The sequence below is a fragment of the Phocoena sinus genome, chromosome 5 (assembly GCF_008692025.1).
Source record: "Phocoena sinus isolate mPhoSin1 chromosome 5, mPhoSin1.pri, whole genome shotgun sequence".
NCBI classification, from domain to species: domain Eukaryota; kingdom Metazoa; phylum Chordata; class Mammalia; order Artiodactyla; family Phocoenidae; genus Phocoena; species Phocoena sinus.
The window spans coordinates 106,061,569-106,079,663 of record NC_045767.1 but is presented as its reverse complement, the minus strand read 5'-3'; the positions used below and the strand labels follow the sequence as shown (position 1 = coordinate 106,079,663).

At 45.5% G+C, this 18,095-nt stretch overlaps 1 protein-coding gene across 1 annotated transcript in view; it reads right to left on the bottom strand.

Moving 5' to 3' along the window:
• Positions 1 to 15,073, bottom strand: part of DCHS2 (dachsous cadherin-related 2) — a 295,264-nt gene extending 280,191 nt beyond the window's left edge. Inside the window, exon 1 of the mRNA XM_032633646.1 lies at positions 12,994 to 15,073. Coding sequence (XP_032489537.1) covers positions 12,994 to 15,030 — 2,037 coding nt within the window. The 5' untranslated portion in view covers positions 15,031 to 15,073. The remainder of the gene's footprint in view (positions 1 to 12,993) is intronic.
• Positions 15,074 to 18,095: the final 3,022 nt, after the last annotated feature.

Genomic DNA, 18,095 nt, shown 5'->3' with positions numbered 1-18,095 from the left:
CCAGGTCTTCCCTGGTGGCGCAGTGGTTGATAGTCCGCCTGCCGATGCAAGGGACACGGGTTCGTGCCCCAGTCTGGGAAGATCCCACATGCCGCGGAGCGGCTGGGCCCGTGAGCCATGGCCGCTGAGCCTGCGCGTCCGGAGCCTGTGCTCCGCAACGGGAGAGGCCACAAGAGTGAAAGGCCCGCATACCGCAAAAAAACAAAAACAAAACAACGAAAAAAAAAAGACATAAAACCATGCCAATTGGGAAAACGTAAAACTAGTGTACCTGAATAGCAAGAGCTACAGTGGAGACAAAACTGGCTAAAAGGCTGTCAATACCCTCAAAGCATATGGTGGACTGACTAGGTCTGTAGGAAATAAGGAGAAGTGGGAAGAGAGAAGAGCAGAGCCAGATAATGTGTGCCTTACTGCCTGGGAGTGTGGAGAGGGATGCTGAATATTTCAGAAGCGGTTCAAAGGAGCTTAGAAAATGGGGCAGGATGCCAACCATCTCTGTAGAGTCTCCACCAGTCCATGGGGTTCCAGAAAATAAGCAAACAGCGCTATGATTACAGATACCTAACTTCCAACACCATACAAGTGGCATGACCCTTGTCCCACCAGCATCCTTAGCCGTTGACTCTTCTCTCATTATCCTCACTTTCACTTCCACAGCTTTAATTATCACCTCCAAATGAATGACTTCCAAGTTTCCATCTTCAACCTTCCGCTCTTTCCTCTACTGTAGCTCTGAATATCTAAAAAGCTTTCAAGATATCTTTTCCCAGACTACTGGCCATTAATTCATGCCCAACATATCAAACACTCAACTAAGCAAGCATCTTTTCCCCAAAACTCTCACCAGTAGCTTTTCCTATTCCTCCCACTAACCCAGACTGAAAATGTGGGATCATCTTTTACTTCTCCCCTCATCCCTTATTCAAGTTGTAGCATTTCCTTTATAATGCGTCTAAGGTCAGCCTTTCTACTACACTTCACTACCATTTCCCTAGTTCAGGCCCTCGTAACTGAATATGTATTATTACAAGAGTCTCAGGAGTCTCCTACCTAGTTTTGCTGCTTTCTTCCTCCCACTGATTCAAGACAAATCTTCCTAAAACCTTACTTTACACAGGTTGATCTCTATTTAAAAACTCCCCACCTCTCTCTGTTGCCTCTATAGCAAAGGCCAAACTCTAGGCAAACACTGCGAGTCCTTCATGGGCTGTCTCCTGTGTCTTCAAAACTCCACCCACTACTTCACTACAGGACCAGACACACCATGATTATTCTAGTTCATACTATCGCCACATGGATTATGTATCCTAGAGTTTTAATTAAAATTTGTATTCGTTGCCATATTCATTTGATCTGTCTGCACCACAAACAACACATTCTTTTTAAATGAAGATTTTAATTCAGTAAAACTTTAAGCAATAACCTGGCATTTGTAAGAATGACTTAGCATAGTTTCCCTAATGGACTATGAAAATATAAATTATTTCTAAGGTTCCTCACTTTTACTTTATAATTTAGAAGGCAAAGGGCTCATTAATAGAAGTCTGGTGTTTAGTTGTAAATAAAATTAATATATCGTCAGATTTGAATTCTCAGAGGAAGGAAATCTTACTGATCACAACTTTCAGAAGGCCATCCTAAATGATTCTATTTTAGAGGTGATCACGCCTAGGAATGCATTACACATTTTTATGCAAAAAAAAATTTTTTTGCAGCTATCCTGGAATGTATCCATGACAAGCTGTAAATAAAAACCTACATATCACAACACAGGACTCCCTGGAAGGTCCATATCTAGTGAAACCTCCATCCTGATCCACCACATAAACCCTCCCACCTCCAAGTTCCCTTAATTCTTACTACACCAACTACTTTCTACCACATAGTGTAGATTACCTCAAATCCTTATGATAACATGCTCTCAAAATGAATTACAGTGTGTGATGGTCAACATGACTGGGCCTTATGATGTCCAGATATCTGGTTAAACATTATTTCTAGGTATGTCTGTGGGGGTGTTTCTGGCTGAGATTAACATTTGAATTGCTGGACTGAGAAAAGTAGAATGTCCTCCCCAATGTGTGTGCATATCATCCAATCCACTGAAGGCCTCAACAGAACAAAAAAGAGGAGAAAGGATGAATTTGCTCTTTCTGTCTGACTGCTGAGCTGGGACATCAGTCTTCTCCTGTCCTCTGACTGGGACTTACACCATCAGTTCTGGCTCTCAAGCCTTCAGACTTGGACCGAATTATACCACCAGCTTTCTTGAGTCTCCAGCTTGCAGCCAGCAGATCATGGGATTTCTTGGCCTCTATAATCCCATGAATCAATTCTTCATTTTATATTTCCTATTGGTTCTATTTTTTTGGAGAACCCTAACTAATATACAACATTTTATGAGTGAGGAACTAGGGCCAGGAAAGTTAACAGGGATAGTAAATGGTGAAGTCAGAACTGAAACCAAGGTTTTGTACTCAAACTCCAGTGCTGTCTTTTTTCAGGCTGTCTTAATAAAAGACTCCATAGAGTAATAACTGATACACAGAACAAAAGACACGAAGATAGGAAGAGGACCAAGGTGGCTAGGATGACCCTGAGCTAATCTCTTCCCACAGACACATCAAATCTATGCCTACATACAGAGCAACTCCTCCTGAAGAAGACCTGAGGGCTGACTGAACAGCTTCTCTACACAGAAGGACCACATAGAAATGGGTAGGAGAGACAGAGACACAGGATCCATGGGAACACCACCCATGAGGCAGCAACCTAAGATAGGAAGGGATATTACTGAGGGGTCCAAGCACTGATTCACCCACCCTGGGACATAGTGAAAAAACAGCTGTTTAAAGGGCACATATACTATACAGCAAAGAAATCTATTTACTAACTTTAGAACTCCTGCCAAACAGGTGGAGAACTGCTGGAGCCCTCTGCAAGATCAGGGGTGCTGGTAGAGCATTGTTTTAGTCCACCAAGGACTTCCCCAGACCCACACCTGCTCCTGCTCCAGCTGTCCTGCTAAGGTGGCCTTGGTGTTGTGCATTCCAAGGACTGCCCCTGACCTGCGAGCAGTCCACACAGGGGCATCCCCACAGAAGACCACTCCTTCAAGACTGGGAGGGAGAGCTGTATTCTCTACTTTGTAGAAACAAACACCAAAAGTCAAGCAAAATGAGGATACAGAAGAATGGTTCCAAACAAAAGAACAAAATAAAACCTTAGGGAAAAAAAAAAACCTAATGAAACAGTGATAAATAATTTACCTGATAAAGAGTCCAAAGAAATGATCATAAGGATGCTCACTGAATTTGGGAGAAAAATGGAGGAATTCAATGAGAATTTCAACAAAGATTAAGGAAATATAAGAAAAACCCATCAGAGAAGAAGGCCACAATGAACAGCAGATTAGATGACACAGAAGAATGGATAAGCAATCTGGAATAAAGAATAGTGGAAATCACCCAATCAACACAGCAAAAGGAAGAAAGAATTTTTTTTAATGATGATAATTTAAGGGACCTCAGGGACAACATCAAGTATACTAACATTCACATTATAGATATCCCAGAAGGAGAAGAAAGAGAGAAAGTGACAGAAAACTTATTTGAAGAAACAATGACTGAAAACTTCCCTAACTTGGGGAAGGAAACAGACATCCAGGTACAGGAAGCACAGAGTCCCAAAGAAGATGAACCTAAAGAGATCCACACCAAGACATAATTAAAGTGGCAAAAGTTAAAGTAAAAGAATCTTAAAGACAGCAAGAGAAAAACAACTAATCACATACAAGGGAAACCTTGTAAGATTATCAGCTGATTTTTCAGCAGAAACTTTACAGGCCAGAAGGGAGTGGCAGGATATAAAGTGCTAAAAGAGAAAAAAACTTACAATTTAGAATATGCTATCTGTCAAGGTTTTCATTCAGAATTGAAAGAGGGATTACAAAGTCTCCCAAAAGGCAAAAATTAAAGGAGTTCATCACCACTAAACTGCCTTACAAGAAATGCTAAAGAGTCTTCTTTAAGGCCACAACTAGAAATGACAAAACATACATATATAAAAAAAAATCTCACTGGTAAAGGCAAGTATAGTAATTGCAGTGGATGAGGCACTTAAGTGCTAGTATGAAGGTTAAAAGACAAAAATAGTACAAATCAATTATAACTACAATAAGTAGTTAAGGGATACACAAAATTTAAAAGATATAAGATATGACATCAAAATCATCCAATGTGGTGGTGTAGGCAGTAAAAATGTAGGCCATGTACAACAAGCCCACAGCTAACACCACACTCAATGGTAAACATCTGAAAGCTTCTCCTCTAAGACCGGAACTGAGACAAGGATGCCCACTCTTGCCACTTCATTCCACACAGTACTGGAAGTCTTAGCCACAGCAATGTGGTAAGAAAGAGAAATAAAAGGCATCCAAATTGGAAAGGAAGAAGTAAAACTGTCACTATTTGCAGATGACATGATACAATAAATAGAAAACCCAAAAGGCTCCACCAAAAAACTATTAGAACTAAAAATGAATTCAGTAAAGATGCAGGATATAGAATAGAAATCTGTTGCATTTCTGCCCACTAATAATGAAAGAGAAAGAGAACTATCAGAAAAAGAAATTAAGAAAACAACCCCATTAACAATTGCATCAAAAAGAATAAAATACCTAAGAATAAATTTAACCAAGGAGGTGAAAAACCTGCATTCTGGAAACTATAAGACACTGATGAAAGAAACTGAAGACGACACAAACATATGGAAAGATACACCATGCTCATGGATTGGAAAGATCAGTATCATTAAAATATCCATACTACCCAAAATAATCTGCAAATTCAATGCAATTCCTATCAAAATATCAATGTCATTTTTCACAAAACTAGAACAAATAATCCTAAAATTTGTATGGAACCACAAAAGGCCCCAAATACACAAAACAATCTTGAGAAAGAAGAACAAAGCTGGAGGTGTCACACTCCCAGACTTGAAACTATACTACAAAGCTACAGTAATCAAAACACTATGGCACTGATACCAAAACAAACACAGAGAACAATGGAACAGAATAGAGAGCCCAGAAATAAACCCATGCTCATATGGTCAAGGGGGTAAGAATACAATGGGGAAAAGATAGTCTCTTCAATAATTGAACAGTGTTGGGAAAACTGGATAGCCACATGTAAAATAATGGAACTGGACCACTTTCTTATACTGTATACAAAAATTAACTCAAAATGGTTTTAAAGACTTAAATGTAAGACTTGAAACCATAAAAATCCTAGAAGAAAACATAGGTAGTAACTTCTTTGACATCAGTCTTAGAGATATTTTTTGGCATATGTCTCCTCCAGAAAGGGCAACAAAAGCAAAAATAAACAAATGGGACTACATCAAACTAAAAAGCTTTTGCACAGTGAAAGAAACCACTGACAAAACTAAAAGGTGATCTATTGAATAGGATATCTGCAAACAATGTATCTGATAAGGGGTTGATATCCAAAATATGTAAAGAACTCATACAGCTCAATAGCTAAAAAATAACCCAGTCAAATATGGGCAGAGGGCCTGAATAGATATTTTTCCAAAGAAGACATACAGGTGGCCAACAGGCACACAAAAAGGTGCTCAACATCACTAATAATCAGGAAAATACAAATTAAAATCACAGTGCAATCACCTCATACCTGTCAGAATGGCTATTTCAAAAAGACAAGATGTGGAGAAAAGGGAACCCTCGTGCACTGTTGATGGGACTGTAAACTGGTATAGCCACTACAGAAAACAGTATGGAGCCCTCTCAGAAAACTAAAAATAGAGCTACCATATGACCCAGCAATTCCACTTCTGGGTATTTACCCAAAGAAAATGAAAACACTAATTCGAAAAGATACATGTACTTCTATGCTCATTGCAGCACTATTTACAATAGCCAAGATATGGAAACAAACTAGGTGTCCATCAACAGATGAATGGGTAAAAAAGATGGGATATATATACACACATATATATACATATATACAATGGAATATTACTCTGCCATATAAAAGAATGAAATCTGTGGCAACATGGACAGATGCAGAGGGTATTATGGTAAGTGAAATAAGTAAGAAAAAGAAAGACAAATACCATGTGATTTCATTTGTATGTGTAATCTAAAAAACAAAGCAAACAAAAAAACAAAACAGAAACTGACATAGGTACAGAGAACAAACTGGTGGTTGCCAGAGGGGAGTGGGGGTGGGGGGACTGGTGAAAGACGTGAAGGGAGTAAGAGGTACAAGCTTCCACTTATAAAATAAATAAGTCTTGGGGATGTAATGTGCAGGAAATATAGTTGATAACTGCAACAACTTTGTATGGTGATGGATGGTAACTGGACTTATTGTGGTGATCATTTCATAATGTATAAGAGTATTGAATCACTATGTTGAACACCTCAAACTATATCATATTGTATGTTAATTATAACTCAATAAAAAAAAAAACATACTAAGTTACTCTGTAGACCAGAGTCAGGCCCTGCACAGATGAAAGGGATCCCACTGAATCTAAGTGTGATGCTTAGCACCCTTGGGGTGAAACCCTGAGGACTCATGACCCATCACACCAAGGCCTTTGCCACAACTTACATCACACTGCCTCCCCTCTATGACTTTCACAGTGCTTTTTTCTGTGGCAGCGTAGGGGGTGGGGTAGGGGTGGAGGATAGCTATTGAGAGGTCATTTGAACCTTGCTTGAAGACACATGGGATTCCATAAACCCATAAGGAGATGTTACAAGCTTCCAACATAAGCAAAATAGGTTTCTCCCTTCATTGCCAGACACATACATCTAACTAAAAACTGAATACACAATTTAAATTTTTTCTGCTTTTTGTGCAAGAGAATGTTGTTTTTTAAGATTTATTTATTATTTATTTTTGGCTACGTCAGGTCTTAGTTGTGGCATGAGGGATCTTTTGTTGCAGCGTGCGGGCTTCTCTCCAGTTGTGGCACACAGGTTCCTGAGCGCGTGGGCTCTGTAGTTGTGGCGCGTGGGTTCCAGAGCACGTGGGCTCTGTAGTTTGTAGCACACAGGCTCTAGTTGAGGCACACAACCTCAGTAGCTGTGGCGCGTGGGCTTAGTTGCCCCGTGGCATGTGGGATCTTAGTTCCCTGACCAGGCATCAAACATGCATCCCCTGCACTGTAAAGCGGATTCTTTACCACTGGACAACCAGGGAAGTCCCAAGAATTTTATTTGAAATGTCATTTTTACTTAGTCCTCAGCATTCACTATATCAGGCAAAATAGTCTTCATTATTTCTAGAAGTCTTATTTACTAGCATTTAATAATAAATAGCATGCATTCAGGACTTACTATGAGTCAAGCATTGCTTTAAGCATACATGTACTAATTCATTACACACAGAAAAACTTTATATCAAGCTGATACCATTGTTATCCATATTTTCCAGATGAGGAAACTAAGGCACAGTTCCCAAGGTGACAAGTAGTGGAGCTGAGATTCAAACCCAGGCACACTGATCCCATTGTCTGGCTATATTTTTCATCACTGTGTGTAGCTTAATTTTAGTCTTCAAAGCTAAGAACTCTCTACCATGTAATGTCAATCATCTTTAGTTCTAGAACCAAGAACTAGACAAAGTACTTGGAAGTTACACGTTGACTGTAACTAGAAATGCATTCCACAGATTCCAGGCTATACCCCTCCTATTACATAGCCAAACAAATTATCTGATCATCTTTCTCAAGCAGGAAAAGGGGAAAGGAAGTAAAGCCAGCTGATTGGCGCAGTAAGAGTATGTCTGTAATAAGATAAGGGATAAACAATGCAATTCAGACCATAAAATTCCAAAAGATCAATGATAAAATATATGGAGGAAAGAAACTTTACAATAAATTTAATATACATACAAATGAAATGTAAAAAAAAATAAAATAGAAAGTAAAAACCTTTACTAGCTCTACCACTGGCTAGTAAATTTTTTTTCATTATGCTCTTCAATACAATTTAACAAAAGTGTTGATCTTCCAGTATATGAGATTGAGAACACCAGGAATTACAGGGACTCAAATACCATTAAATTGTAACAGCACAAGGCAATCACAATCCATCGTCTTACTAATACAAGTAAACAGCTGTAACACCATAAAGAACATTAAGAAAAGAGCTAGACAGAACAAGGAAACATTTAGTGGGAGGAGGTGGCATTTGAGATATGCCCAAAATCTCTCTGGTATCAAGAACAGGCAACAGAAGACAAGGAACAATGTGGACAGAACTAGGGTGGCAACAATGGGTATAAATGAAGGGACAAATGAAGGCCTTGGCAACTAGTGTGGTCAAATTTGGGGAGGAATCAAAGATGATATGAAGGTGTTAGGAAACATCTTCCTTAATCCAAGGTTGGCACTAGGACAGCCTCTTGAAAGAAGGCCTCACACTGTTCCTAAGGACCGCCTACCTCGGCATCCCTTGCCATTATCACCACCCAGACTTCAGGAGAGGGACTGCCAGCCCTGGACACTTTGACTAAAGCTACTTAATAACCCTTCCCTTAAATCATACCACCCCAAGAGGTGTTTTGGGTTTTTCATTTTTACCTCCACAGTACAGTTGAGACAAAGTTCACACATTTAGAAAGACTTTCCTAAAGGATGGGGATTCATAAAAGGAAGTAACCCCAAAAGATGTAATGAATCAGAAACAAGATATAGGTTAGTCCTTCTCAGGCCATGGAGCACAGTTGGCATCAGGCCTTCCCATCTCCCACATCTTCCCAGATGGTCGATATTATGTTTAATGCCCAGGCACCCCTCCTAGTCAGGCTCCTCAAAGTCAGACCAGGAGAGCAAACACACGAGCACAGCGGGTACTCTCTCTCACAGCCCGTGTGTGGGATCCCAAGGCCTGCTTTTTACACAATTAATTTATATGAGCCATGACCTTGCTCTGCACCCTTGTCACTCTCAGCAGTGAAACACACAACCACTCCAACAAATAGCAAAATCACAGACAGACACACACCAAATGCATAAATACATCTATAGAAGGGATCCATTAACAAAATATAGAAAGTTTCAAAAAGGAGCTGATTAATGAAGGTTGGGGGAAAAAAGAAAAAGAGTAGAAGATAAATAACATCGATTTAAAAAATGTCAGAATTTGAGATGTCAAAAATACTTCCAGGCAGAGATACGTACCAGGTAGAGAAATGTTAATCTGCGGTTAGTAAAGGAGGTCGACCCTGGAGATGTTAAAAAAAAAAAAGTTGCAGTTCTGGGAATATATAAGTAGAAAGTATAGAAAAGATCGAAGTGAGAGGAAGATAAAACCTTTGGAAACGCCTCTATCACACTGAGTAGGGGCCACAAGGAGGAATTGGCAAGACAGAGACAGAGAGGATGCAGTGAGACAGAAGGCAGTGAAGATGATGCATTCAAGAAAGAGGAAGTGGGCAGCAGCCCAAAATGCTTTAGAGAATGAGTCAGGTTAAACTAAGAAAGCCCAGCGGATCTGAAATAAAAGAACATAGCTGCCTTTGGAGAGGCAGAATTTAGCATAGTGGTGGGGGAGATCAGAACAGGGCGGGAAGGGGTGATCAGCAAGTTGGGGTGGGGCATATGCCTTCACATGGAGGAGGGAAGGAGATGGGACGGAGGACTTGGGACTCTACACTTGTCTGGCACAGGGACCTGGCCTCACTGCTGCCTCCCCAGCACCAGCACGAGTTCCTGGAATGTAATACGTACCCCATAAACAACATTCACGGAATGTTGTTTATTCAATGAACATTGTTGTCTGATTAAGCAAATGAATTAGTGAATGAACACAGTACTGATATTTGGGGGAGTACAAGAGAATAATCTTGTTATGGAACGTGTGTAATTTAGGTATGAAGGCTGCGGTTACATTGTTTGAAGATCTGGTCACAAGATAAAATGGCGCAGTGGATAAGAATCCCCCTGCCAATGCAGGGGACACGGATTCGAGCCCCGATCCGGGAAGATCCCACATGCCACAGAGCAACTAAGCCCATGTGCCACAACTACTGAACCCGTGTGCCACAACTACTGAAGCCTGCATGCCACAACTACTGAAGCCCACACACCTAGAGCCCATGCTCCACAAGAGAAGCCACTGCAAGGAGAAGCCCACGCACCACAATGAAGACCCAACGCAGCCAAAAATAAACAAATAAAAATAAATTTATAAAAACAACAACAAGATAAAGGCTGTCAGTGTAGTTCACATGGTTGGATTTAGCGTGGGGCAGAGAGTGGCAGTCTCACCGCCAAGAGAGACTGAGGTTAGTCTCTTTGATAGTAATCTGAAGAAAAAGAGAGCCTTTCAGGCCAGACACTAGAACTCAGAGGGAAACACAGGAGCAACTGCCTTGACCACGAAAACATCAAGAGGTGCTGAAAGGAGTTCCCGAGGGGCAGGCTGTCAAGGAGGGGCTCTCCACCTGGGGGGCAGTGGGGAGCAAGGAACTAAGAAATCCAGACAAGCGCCCACAAGGTTGTGAAAACCCTTTGGGGCTAGAGGTCACCCATCTCAGGCTGCTACCAGTTCTTGTCCTCTGTATTAAGTCCCTTTGTTCAGCCCCACATTTAAAGTCTTTGGAAAGTTCCAATTTGGGTCTGAGAACATGGAAGCGTTCAGCCAGCACTGGGGGATGGGAGGATAGCTGCCCTGGGGTGGCAGTAGGAGCATAATAAGAGTGGAATAAGCCCAGAGATTAGTGTTGTGGAGTAACCACCAAGACACCTAGAAGTTTCAGGCTTTGTTTTATTAGGTGACATGGCATTCCTTTACAGGGAATCCAGGAAAGAACTTTTTTTTCTCCTGTCATTTCTCATTTGGAATTTTTATGGTTCTGACGAAGGAGAATTGAGCAGAGATGAGGTCTAAAGGGAGAAAATGGGTAAAGGGCAACAGAAACGTTCAACTGTAAGAATTGATATAATGTAATTAAACAAAGCCCTGGAAGAAAGAAGAGGCTATGAGCTCCAAAGGGAGTGGGGGAGGTTTGTTTTTACAAAGTGGTATAAAGAAAGATTAAGAGTAAAGAGATCGCAAGCAGATGGAAGACACTCTGGGTGAGACTTAGGGGACAGAGTCAGCGAGAGAGCTGATGCAGCACAGAAGGTTCACAAAGCTGCTATGGTGAGGTCGGAGAGCCCAGTGTATAAGAATGTGTCTGCAATCTTGAGTGGCTAGATTGCTGGAATTTCCAGAAATTCTAATCAGCACCCTTTAATACTACCTATAACAATACTTGGCAACCTGAAAGGTTTTTCACGATTGAAGATGCAGTCTTGCACTTGAGGCAAGTTCAGCTCACCATAATGGATCTGCCACATACCAAGTCATAATAATGGGATGAACTCACACCTCATGGCAGAATCATCTCACAATTTTAGAAACAACTCTAAAAAGACAGGTTCTAATCAAAGGAATCATAATTAATTTACGTTGCTTATTTTCCTTCAAATAGAGTCCAGTTGTACTGTTTCACACCAAGATCCTTAAGGTCTTCCAGATGGAAGAAATTTTGTAAATTATCTAATCCAACCTCTCATCTATTATGACTTCAGTTTTCAACATCCATGGGAGACACAAAATTGGTGCCCACTGGCAGCATGTGCTCCTCTCCATCTCTCAGCCACCTTTGCAGTACACCTGAGGCCACGTGGCTCAGCTCTGACCAATGGGACATTGGTGGACCTGATCTAAGTCACTCCCAGCCCTGGCCCTACCTTGGATGGAGAAGGACCAATCAATCTGCATCGTATCAGACTCTGCTTGAGATGTAAATAAACTTCCATTATGTTATTCATCGGCATTTGTGGATCTGTTTCAGCAGCAAGCATTAATTGATTTTCAAGCCTTCTTTTAATAACCTAGCAACTCAATGAGTCGTCAGTCATGACAGAGAAAGGAATGGAGATTATTATTACCCACAGAGCAAAAGGATTAAAAAAGAGAGAAGAAGTCAGGAAACTCATTTTTAAAATACAGTGGCATCTTACTTATCTAAAGGTTATTGAGACATGACTTATCAAGGCTAAAGGCTCACCCTGCCCGCACCACCCCCACACCAGAGAACCAAGAAATAAGCCATAGAGGTCTTAAAACAACCCAGCTTGAGAGCTAAATGGAGTTTTAGAGCTTCACTCACTAGTTAGCCTCTCAGGCTCTATTTATTTATTCAAATTATCTTGGAGTAAATAAACCAGTCTTGTAAATCTAGTTTGTTATCTCACATCAGATAAATACTAGGAAATTGGAAGCCATAAGGAGTACTGCTAGAAGGGTGCACATCACAACATTCTGAGATCCGTCTATAAAGGATATCATCCATTTTATAAAGGATGATTGAGCCCCGCTACTCCTGAATCCAGAAGGCATCACTGGAGGAGGTCAGCCCGCAGCTGGTAAAAATGACTTATGTCCTCCACTACCTCTCGTAAACTTCCAGAGAAGGTAGGACAGTGTGTAAGAAGTCTCTGGAAATAGTTACTCAAAACAGTTTCAGTGTCTAAAGGCATACACTTCTTTACTTGAAAAACCAATGTGTGAGGGCCACCTCACTTCCCCAGGTGGTCACATAATGATCCTCAAATATATGCGACATTGACATTTGCACGCTGTTAAAAAGTAAAACGGAGAAAGGGTTGTTCCTCCCAAACCTATCTGGGTGCTCATATACAGACTGAAGGAAATCAGCATTCCATAAGCAAAATCAGGATCCAAATATCATGTGAGATAGAAAAGACCTTAGAGACCATTCAGAAAAGTTAGGTGACCAGAGGGCACCCATTCATCTCCCTGCAGAGGAGGAACCAGAGCCCACAGCCCCTGCCTTCTCAGCTTGGGTATAACTATCCACATCACAATTCTCCTTCCTTGTACTTACTCACAACCTCTCCATCCCTTCCCAGGCCTCCCGATAGGCCTGATGCACTCACCTGCAGAAAGCAGTGTCCGACTGGGGCATGCTCCAGAAGGGTGGCGTTGTACACCTGCTTCAGGAAGATGGGCTCGTTGTCATTCACGTCGCCCACAGTGATGCTCACAAGGCAGGTGGCAGAGAGCGGGGGCTCTCCGAGGTCTTGGGCCACCACTCTCAGCTCTACGGCCTCCTGGACTTCTCGGTCCAGACTCCGGGTGGTGCTAATCACACCAATTTCAGGATCGATGGTGAAGGATGGTCCACACTCAGCGGTGGCCCTCAGAGCCTCTGGGTTGCAGCGCGCTGGGAGAGGGACCAGCGCATAGCGCAGCCGGGCGTGGTCTGTGCCGGGCTCATCTTCATCGGAGGCGCTGACGCACACTACCGCGGTGCCGGGGGCCGCGGCCTCGGACACTGAGGCCCGGTAATGCTCCTGGCTGAAGAGAGGCGGCTGGTCATTGAGGTCAGCGACCCGGAGCAGCAGCGTCTCCTCCGTGCTCAGCGGCGGGGTTCCCGCATCCGTGGCCACCAGTCGCAAATCATACAGGTCTCTGCTCTCCCTGTCTAGGGGCCCCTCGACGCAAAGAAAGAATACCCCTGAGGAGCCTCCGGACCGCAGCGCAAAGGCTCCCTCACCGCCCTCCAAGGCCAGCGAGATGCTCCCGCCCCCGAGGCCCATACCGAGTTCCCCGACGGCCTCCTCTGCCTTCTCTGGGTCACCGTCCGCGTCGGACACGGAGACCCGAGCCACATAGTCGCCGACTCGAGCGCCCTCAGAGACGCGCGCGGCGCCTCCTTCGGTAAGGAAGAGTAGATGAATGGCGGGCCAGTTGTCATTCACGTCCAGCACCGCGATGGACACGCGCACGGTGGCAACCTCGGGCTCGACACCTCCGTCGCGGGCCTCCACCACCAGCTGGTGCCAGGCCTGAGCCTCGCGGTCCAGCGGCCTCTGCACCCGCACCACCCCGCTCATCTCCTCCACCGCGAAATAGGCCGCATCGCCCAGTGTCCCGCCACTGCCACCCGTCCCGGGCGCCTGCCGAGAGCGGATTCTGTAGCGCACGTGGCCATTGGGCCCCAGGTCACGGTCGGTGGCGCGCACACGACAGACCTCGGCGCCTGGCAGTGCGTCCTCGCGCACGACCTCGCGGTACTCGCTCTGCTCAAATACGGGTGGGTTGTCGTTCTCATCCAGCACGCGCAGGTCCACCCGCAGGCTGCCCGTGCGCCGCGGGCGACCGCCGTCCCACGCCTCGATCTGCAGCTCGTGTGCTGCCACCGCCTCTCGGTCCAAGCGCCGCAGCAGCACCAGGTCTAGGGGCTCAAGGGGCGACGAGGACGGCGGCGACTTTGGTGACACCGGAGCCCCGTAGCGCAACTGGAAGAAAGGTCCTGCGGGGTCCTCAGAAAGGTCGGACAGTTGCACCAGGGTGTAGCCCTGTATGCTGAACAGCCCAGCGTCTGGGTCTTGGGCGCCTGGCAGGCGGAAGGCTGTACCTGGCGGGCTGAGCTCGGAGACGTCGAGTTGCAGGGAGTCGCGGGGAAAGCGGGGCGAGTGGTCGTTCACGTCGTTGACGCGGATCTCCACCTGCACCACCGCGCCCAGCAGCGTGGCGGCCACGAAGCTGTAGTGGTCCCGCCGCTCTCGGTCCAGGCGCCGCGCCGTGCGGATGATGCCTGTGTCCGGATGCACGTGGAAGTCGTCCAGCAACGGGGAGTCATCCGAATCCTCAGACAGAAAGAAGCCGCCCCCCTCCTGCTGCTGCTGTGTGGCCGGCAGCCCCGCGCGGATGTCTCCGACTAGAGTGTCTGGAGGAAGGCCCTCGTCCACGGAAAGGCTGAGGTTGAACACCTGGGCAGACGAGCCCGAGGCCGCCCACAGCCATGCGTGCACGAAGAGCCCGAGCAGGAAGCGCTGCGCCCTGGCGCCGCCGCCGCCGCCCGGCAGCCCGCTGGGTGACCCTCTGCTCCCGGGGAGCAGGAGGCGCTTCCCGGCCGGAGCCCCGAGCTGCTGACGCTCTTCGCCCATCCTCCGCCCAGAAGGGCTCATTTCTCCAGCTCCTTGGGAAGGCTCCCGGGTAACTGCCAGGTTGTGGCGCGATGGCAGAAAAATCCAGGAGCCTCTTCAGTGTCTGAACCAAAGAAGGAAAGACTTGGTTTGGCAAACAAAACCAACAGACCCAGGAGTTCCCGAGGTTACATCTGCAACTGGTGAAAACGTCCTCCGCCCGCAGCTCGCGCAGACAGGGAGGGAAGCTCTAGCTGCCTCTGCTGCTGCAGCCACCTCTTCAGCCCCTGGATTTCTTTAAACGAGTCTCATCTCTTTTCCTCTCTCCTTTTATTCTTTTTACATCTGTTCCTTGTTCTTCTCGGCTGGTTGTTTCGCCCTGGTAAAGTCAGGTGCATTATTCTTTTGCCAAATAGAATGAAATTATTTAAAGCGCACATACAAGGAGAGGCTGGGGGTCGGGCCGGGGAAGGGGGCGGAGTAAGGGCGGGAGGCCGGGAGCAAGGGCGCGCGGGGCTGGAGCCGGAGGGAGGGAGGGAGGAAGGGAGGAGGGAGCCGCGGCTCGGGCTGCGGTGTAGTCGGCGGCTCCGGGGGCTGCCACACCCGCCGCATCTCGGGGCGCCGGGGACCGCGAGGCTCCCCTCCGCCCCAGCCCCCTCCGCTCTCCTCCCGCGTCGTGACGCGGCGCACACCCGGGCAAACTCCCACCTGCGAGGCGCCGCTGCAGTGGGGCCCGTTCGTGGCTGGGCTGGGGACTGAGCAGAGGGAGGCAAACGAGAAAGGACCCGGAGATTTGGACTGTGGGGCGGGTGAAGGTCGCGCAGGCGAGGCGTCCGCCGGGGCTGCGCGTGCAAAGTGGCGAGGGGTGGGGGAAGGTGAGGCGGCAGCCTTTCCACGCTCTCCCCCTCTCCATCTCCTCGACGGGCCCTGCAGCCGGCCTGACGCTGGGCTCCGGCTGAGCAGAGAGGGTGGGGGTTATCAGCACACTGGGGAGCCAAACTTGTGTTCTCCATGTGGCGAGAGAGACTCGTCCCCAGCGGAAGGACAGATGGAGTCAAAGGCCGATGCACAGCTGGGGCCAGGATGACTGCAAAGGCAGGGGTAGGCGGAAATTGGAAAAACCCTCGAGAAACCCCGAGAAATCTGTGACACACATGGTGCAAACCACGCTTTATTATGCCGCGCTACCACTCGGCGATGTGAGAGCGGCTTGTCAGTCCCCTCTGCTACCAGGAATGACGACAATAGATTCGGCTTGCGAACACTTTTTATGCATTCAGCGCCATCACGACACTTCCAGAATGGTTTACGATGCTGATTTATGGGCAGAAAGACGGGGTGGCTGAGGACCATCACCTCCCCGCGCTCCACCATCGCCGCTGAGCAGGGCAGTTTGCTGTCAGGGCAACTAGTGATACCACTTTCAAAACAGCTTGTGTCTGAGCACAAGAAGAGCGCCAATAAATTCCCATAGTCGGGGGTTTCTCTTCATTTATCTGTCATAATAGGTAAAAACTGATAAATTGCCTCTAATAAGAAATGCCTGAGGAGGGGCTCTCTGCCCTCTTAAGGATGGTTGGCCAAGTTTAGCAAATGGTTTCTGCAATTTTGCTTTTACGCCAGAGGGAAGAATTAATTTCCTTGATACTGTTGCTCCTCTTTCGGGAGGACCAAAAGCCCTGCCTAGCGGTTCCTTACAGCAACAGCAAGATGCCTTTTTAACATGTATAACTGCTAACCTACAACCATACCATCATCTCCATGTCTGATAAAATAATAATAAAACAATGTATTTTACAGCAAACACATTGCACGTAAATGGAGACATTACTGAAATAAATTCAGCGTCCCTTCACCAATGAATCTCCTCACCACTGAGGAGATTTGTTACCAGTCTTTAGGGTCTCCTTTCTCCTCAGCCTTTGCAGTCTCACCCTAGCTAGGTCCCTGCCTCCACCCTTGTGCCTTTGTAAGTAATTATCAAGCAAGCATCCAGATTGATATTTTAAAACTAACTCAAATCATGTCACCCCCCTGCTTAGAACCTGTCAGTATATTTTCATTATACTTGGATTATAATTCAGACTTCTTCAAACAGTGCAGGACTCTACCTAATATGGCCCTATCCACCTTTCTGACCTCATTGCTGCACATCCAGCTTTCCTGCCTTCTTTCTGATCTTAGTGCCTGTTGTGGACTGAATGTATCTCCCTCAAAATTCGTATGTTGAAATCCTACCCTGCCCCTGGCTTTAGGAGGCCAGGTCTTTGGGGTGATTAGATTACATGAGGTCATGGGATTAGTGCCTTTATATGAGTGAGGAGAGATCCTGCAGCTCTCTGCTCTTCACCATGTGAAGGTAGAAAAAGCCAACAGTCCACAAACAGGAAGAGGGCCTGCAACAGAACTTGACCATGCCGGCACCCCTGATCTCAGACTTCCAGCCTCCAGAACTGTGAGAAATACGAGTCTGTTGATTATAAGCCCCCAGTCTGTAGCACTTTGTTACAGCAGCCTGAACAGACTAAGACAGTACATTTGAACTGTGAGAAATTTTCTGTGCCTGGGAGTTCTTTCTTCTGCTTTGTGAAGAGTTGGCTGTTTCTCATTCAGGCCTCAACTCAAATACCAACTGTTTCGAGACCTTCCTTGACCACCCTACCTACCTCAAGTAGCTTCTCCACCTTAAACTCTGTATCCTCATATTTGATTTCATTCACAGCACCTGTCAGCACCTGAAATTAGCTTGTTTTATTCATTTGTTTATTAGATTATTGTGATCTCAACCCTATTCATGCACTTTAAGCACTGCTTTATCCCGGAACCTAGAGGAGTACCTACCACATAGTGAGTCTTTATTCACTAAATATCTATGGGATAGATGACTGAATGGGTGGTTGGTTGAACTAAAGAGTAGATAGAAGGATAATCTGTTGAAGGAGGAGTTTGAGGCCAGAACTCAGAATTAACTAGCATGAGATCTTTTATTGTGATGAGTTGTATCTTCTCAGTTTACTCATTTGGAACATTCTATGGAGCTTTTTGAACTGATTTTTGAACTTCTTCAATTTATTTTGCAAACTGTACTGCTATCAAATATTTACCTG